The sequence below is a fragment of the Vicia villosa genome, linkage group LG6 (assembly GCF_029867415.1).
Source record: "Vicia villosa cultivar HV-30 ecotype Madison, WI linkage group LG6, Vvil1.0, whole genome shotgun sequence".
In the NCBI taxonomy this organism is placed as follows: domain Eukaryota; kingdom Viridiplantae; phylum Streptophyta; class Magnoliopsida; order Fabales; family Fabaceae; genus Vicia; species Vicia villosa.
Genome location: NC_081185.1, coordinates 112,846,089 through 112,851,880, shown reverse-complemented (window position 1 = coordinate 112,851,880; position 5,792 = coordinate 112,846,089). Strand labels below are relative to the sequence as shown.

The 5,792-nt window shown below is 43.7% G+C and overlaps 1 protein-coding gene across 1 annotated transcript; it reads right to left on the bottom strand.

The window, feature by feature from the left end:
• Nucleotides 1-612: 612 nt before the first annotated feature.
• On the bottom strand, nucleotides 613-5,389 carry LOC131614363 (uncharacterized). The gene is made up of 3 exons (XM_058885957.1): nucleotides 4,561-5,389; nucleotides 3,068-3,806; nucleotides 613-2,962 (listed from the first exon to the last, which is right to left on the bottom strand). Exons 1-3 carry the CDS (start codon nucleotides 5,387-5,389, stop codon nucleotides 613-615), a joined length of 3,918 nt encoding a protein of 1,305 aa, XP_058741940.1.
• Nucleotides 5,390-5,792: the final 403 nt, after the last annotated feature.

Genomic DNA, 5,792 nt, shown 5'->3' with positions numbered 1-5,792 from the left:
TTGGTAAGCGGTGCACCACAATATCAGTATCAAGACCAGGCATATCTTCGTAAGACCAAGCGAAAATCTCAACATAGTCTCGTAACATCTGGATTAGTCTCTGTTTGACACTGTCTTCCAACCCAGCGCCTACCTTGACTTCTTTCTTTTCTTCGTCAGTACCAAGATTCACAACTTCAATCGGCTCTTCGTGCGGCTGTATGGCTCTTTCTTCTTGCTCTAACAGTCTGGCAAGTTCTCTAGGCACTTCACAATCTTCGTCGCCTTCATCCTCAGCTTGGTAGATCGGATTATCAAAGTCATAATTGGCAGTAGCAGAGTCGTTATCAATGGGATCCAGAGTGGATGTGAATCTGCAGTGTATTATGTGGGTGTGTGTAAGAACACATAGCTTTAATAATATGACAAAAGAAAACAAAAACATAGAGCGCAATATTTGAATATGAAACGTCCAATGATTTATTTGAATGAAAATATGATTATGACATGACAAGCCCTAACAAATGGACCAACTATGCCTCGGGCAAGGCATATGGCTTTGAAATTTATTGTTTGAATTACATAACCGAAACTTGGACTAGAAAACAATAAAAAAAAAAGGAAAAATTGCAATTACTCCTGGTTGAAGGAGATAGAGATAACATCTTCGGTCTTCCAGTTGTTCAGCCCATGATCAGGTGTCGGGAAGATCCACTTGTCTAGATTGCAGTTGTTCTCCCCATCTTCCAAGGCATTGACTCCTTTGCTGACGAAATGAGACATTAATCCTCCAAGCCGGGTGTGATGATTATTCTTCTGAGTTCCAGCAGTACAACCTAAACCAAGTTTGTCAGATTTATACGGGACATCAATGAGTTGGCCCCAAACAGTACAACCACCTTCTTCAACTACAGCCTTAGCATCCTTCAGAGAAGCCATTGTTGAAGGGATCCGGGTAACTTTAGGAACAGTAGGAGTGTGCTTGGCGGTAGAGACAACTTGAGGAACCAATTCAAAAGTCTGGCAAGGAGTCTCGATGAATTCGCCGTTCACTTCGATATACTTGTACTCATTCACACAACTAACCACATACTCTTCTTCCCCATGCACAGTGACGATCTTGCCATTTGCAAGGTACTTCAGCTTCTGATGCAAAGTAGATGTCACAGCACCTGCCCCATGTATCCACGGACGCCCGAGCAAGCAAGAATAGGCGGGGTGGATATCCATCACATAGAACAAGGAGTTGAAAGTTTGAGAACCCACTCTGATTGGGAGCTCAACCTCTCCATAGACTGTACTCTTCGACCCATCGAAAGCCTTTACCACCACATTACTGGGCATTAGCACTATCCCTTCAGAATCAAGTCTATCCAGCACCAATTTAGGCAATACATTCAGCGAGGAGCCATTATCCACCAGCACATGGGACAAAGTAGTACCCTTACACTCAATGGAGATGTGCAAGGCTTTGTTATGACTCTTTCCAGCAGGAGTCAGATCAGCATCAGAAAACCCTAGGTAGTTGTTCGTTGTCAAACTTGCAACACAGTTCTCAAATTGATTAACAGAAATCTCTTGTGGTACGTGCGCCGCTTTTAGAAACTTCATCAAAGCCTTAGCATGGGCCTCAGAACAAGTTAACAATGATAGCATGGATATCTTGGAGGAAGTGTGCCCCAACTGTTCAATCACATCGTAATCACTCTTCCGGATGATCTTCAGAATTTCATCCATTTCCTTCTGAGAGACTTCTTCAGTAGTAGCTTCTACCGGTGTCTGAACTGGCTCCAGCATTGGCCTTTTCCCTTGCACATCAGCAGTTGAATCGGGAACAGGGACCTGAGTTGAGATATTGGCACCAGGAGAGATCTCCGGAGAGAAAATTCTTCCACTTCTTGTAACTTTGCTGGTCCCCACAATATTGTCAATGTCAGGGCTGGAAATTTTGACAGGCTTATCATTCAGGGCTTCTTGTTTCACACCATGGATATACACCTCATTACCATAGCTCCAAGGGACAGCCTTGTCGGAGGAGTACGGGATCGGACCAGGCTTGGTAATGATCAAGGGAGCTACCCTAGGCTCAGCAGTGATCCTTATGGGGGCCTTGGTAGGGATTCTGATAGGAGTCTTGGAAATTACGGACACGTCTTCAATTTTCAAGTTTTGAGCTAGATCTTCACATAATTTTTCCACAGAAGGCACTTTTTCAAACATGATCTTTCGCTTATCCATCAGGCATTGAATACCAATCTTCAACCTTGTACAACCATTTGATTGAGACGAGCAGAAATAACAGTCTTCGACGCAACCCGGAAATAAACCGGCTTGCAACAGCTTCTTCTTGATAATGGGGAGTGGAGTAGTCAGATTCATCACATTAGTAACATAGGATTCTTGGTCAACAGCATTGACAGCTTTGTCATGCTTCGGCATAGGAGCGGTAATAACATTGGGAGTCTCTGGAGGGTCAAACTCGATTTCTCCAGCATCTATCATATCTTGAATCTTATTTTTCAGAGCCCAACAACTGTTCGCGTCATGTCCTGGGCTATCAGAATGGTAGGCACACTTCGCATTGGGGTTATAACCAGGAGAGGCAGTATTAGTGGTCTTCGGAGGGTCCCTCACAGTGATCAAGCCCGCCTTTAACAGATATTGTAATGCTTGGGATAGTGGCATGTTTATTTTTGTAAATTTCCTCCTGGGCGCATCCTGCCTACGCTGGTATCCCTGTTGTTGTTCTTGTCGAGGTGTTGGTGTAGAGATTAAGACAGCTCCAACAGAATGGCTACTATCATTTCTGTTGCGACCCCTCTGGCTGTGCACAGCATTAGCTTCAGTCTTCCCACTATAAGGCTTCTTCGTAACACCAGAAGAGGTAGCCACCTGAATTTTCCCACTTCGGATGCCACTTTCAACCCGCTCCCCAGTCAATATCAAGTCAGTAAAACCAGCTGATGAGCTTCCCAGCAAATAACTATAAAATGGACCAGTCAAAGTACCCATGAACATATCTACCAGCTCCCTGTCCGTTAGAGAAGGTTGGACTCTACCAGCCAAGTCTCTCCATTTTTGAGCATACTCCTTGAAACTTTCTTTCGGACCCATGGACATGCTCTGCAGTTGTGTACGAGTCGGTGCGAGATCAGAATTATATTGGTATTGCGTATAGAAAGCAACAGCCAAGTCCTCCCAAGTACGAATATTGGTACCCTCTAGCTGATAGTACCATTCGAGTTGAGTTCCTGTCAAACTCTCTTGGAACAAGTGGATCCACAACATCTTGTCAGCGGTGTGAGGTTGGATCTTCCTCACATATGATTTTAGGTGCAGTTTCGGACAAGAGACTCCATCATACTTCGCAAAGATCGGAGTTTTGAACTTTGGAGGAATCACAACTCCTGAGATGAGCCCTAGTTCCTCAAAGTCTAACCCTGGGATCTTCTGGGTTTCTACAGCCTTCATTCGTTCCTCCAACTGTCTGTACTTATCTTCTGGATACTCTTCATCATCATAGTACTCTTCTTCGTCTTCATCTTGCTTGACAGAACCATTGCTCTTCTGATCAGCCTTACCACTAACATTGTCATCTTGTTCAGTCTCTTCTGGGATATCGACTTCTTTGACCTTTTTGAGAGGGCCTCGAAATCTTCTTCCCATGTTGAAAACGCCCACAGGCTTCTTAGTCTTCTTCTCACTCTTAGTAAGGAGGGTCTTCAGCTCTTCCTGCCCTTTCGCCAGACTCAAGATCAGGGCTTGGAACTCAGCATTCTGTGCTTGCAGATCCTTAACTGATTGCTCGAGAGGATTCATTTTCTCAGCTGAAATAAACAGCGAGAATATGAGTGTCTTGTTAGAGAAACCTGTTATGCAATGTTTATGAATGGTATGCTTATGTTTATGCAATGCTTTCAAGGACCTCGAAATTTAAATTTGCTTAAACCAACAAGAAAGAAACTCTCATTAATAATGTTAAAAAAAACATAAAATTGTTTGCCATTTTTAGGCTTTACAAGGAAAAAAACTGAAATAGCAAAATAAAAGCATAAAAAGAAAAAAAGGGTCTTCAAGTCTCCCATGGACGCTGTCGCTTTGCCCCGAGGAATGTGTTAATACTCTGCTCATCCTGAAGTTGCTTTGTGAGCTCTAATACTTTCTTCTCTTTGGCGCGGAATTGAGCTTCAAAGGTGTCTCTTTCTTCCTTCAATTGGATCCAAGACCTCTTCAGTTCCTCAATATCAGTGGGCATGTCGGGATGAGAAATAACCTGAGGAACATCTTCTTCATACTCGGGCTCCACAATCACAGGTCTGACATGTGGATATGGCATGACAAAACGTTGAGCGCGAGTGCGCACCCATCTGAGGTAAGCCTCCAAAGGAATGGAATTCTTTTGCCCCAAGCTCTTGCTGTCAATCCTATTTACCATGTCCCAAGCACGTATAAATTTCTGACGATGGCCTTGAGGATCCTCCTCATAGTTGAACACAATGCCTTGTATAAGCATGTGGTGAATACCATCTCTTCGAGCATAGCCGAACTGGCGTAAGGCCAACGAGGGATTATAGGTAATACCTCCCCTTATGCCAAGGAGGGGCACATTAGGGTACCGCCCGCAACGATCAATAATAACAACATTTTCCTTGGACAGAGAACACCAGCGAATATCAGAGTGAGAAAGCGACATTATTCTCCGATGCCACTTCTGGCCTTGGTCATTCCTCATTACAGATCGAGGAAGGTGCGAAATAAACCACCTAGACAGCAAAGGTATACAACACATGAGAGTTCCCCGCTTCTTCATCGTACGGGTGTGAAGTGAGTGTAGAATATCTCCAAGCAAAGTAGGCACAGGATTGTGAGTCAAAAATATCTTGATGGCATGCACGTCTATGAACTGGTCAGGATTTGGAAACAACACCAAGCCATAGATGAGCAAAGCCAAAATGTCTTCGAAAGCATGATAACTCATGGATTTTGAGAATGATCGTGCCTTATCAATTAAGAACTTAGCAAGGAAACCCTCGACCCCACTTCTCGTTTCCCAATTTTTCTCAATTTCAGACTTCCTCAGGTGTAAAGCAGCGGCAATAGCTTCAGGCTTCGGACTCTTCTCTAAACCAGTGAATGGTAGTTGATTTCCAATAGGGATCTGAAGCGTCTCAGAAAATTCTTCCATAGTGGGTACCAACTGATAATCGGGGAACGTGAAGCAATGATGCTCGGGGTCGAAGAACTGAAACAACACACTCATCATCTCTTCTTCAAAACCTGAGGTAACCAAATCGAGTAGATGACCGTGCCTTTCACTGAAACGAGAATTTCCAGGAACCTTTGATACCAATTCTTTCAGCTCGGAAGGTACTTTCACAAAGTTGACTCGGATAGTATTTCTGGTTTCCATGGCCCCTACAAAAAAAAACAAAGATAAATTCCTCGGTCCTTGAAAAAGTTAGTGAAATGATATGCATATGATGTCATGATGTCAAGTAGATAACAAACACAAACAAGTCACACAAGAACCTTAGGTTTAAGGCTTGCATGAGGTTTATTAGGTACATACCCTCCCCCTGAAGTTTAGTTGGCTCAACCTGTCCTATAAAAGATCGGGTTCTAGGGAGCTCATATCATTGACCTTTCTCGAAGGCGCTTATCTCAGTTCGGCGATCGAATCACCAACCGAAAAGGTCCCGAAAGTCCAGTCCATATGAGTGTAGCTTCGAGTATCAACCAACTTCAGTCGGAACTAAAGCCAGCCATCTCGCTACTTTCTAAAAGGCCAAAGTTTAGTTCAACTAAGGTTCTAA

What these genes read in the sequence shown, in the direction of transcription:
- LOC131614363 (XM_058885957.1), bottom strand. Translation starts at nt 5,389, where the DNA reads ATGGAAACCAGAAATACTATCCGAGTCAACTTTGTGAAAGTACCTTCC. An exon ending in CCTCCTTGGCATAAGGGGAG is followed by an intron (nt 3,807 to 4,560) that starts GTATTACCTATA and finishes TGTTTATTTCAG; the next exon opens with CTGAGAAAATGAATCCTCTC. An exon ending in CCGAAAGAAAGTTTCAAGGA is followed by an intron (nt 2,963 to 3,067) that starts GTATGCTCAAAA and finishes TCCATTTTATAG; the next exon opens with TTATTTGCTGGGAAGCTCAT.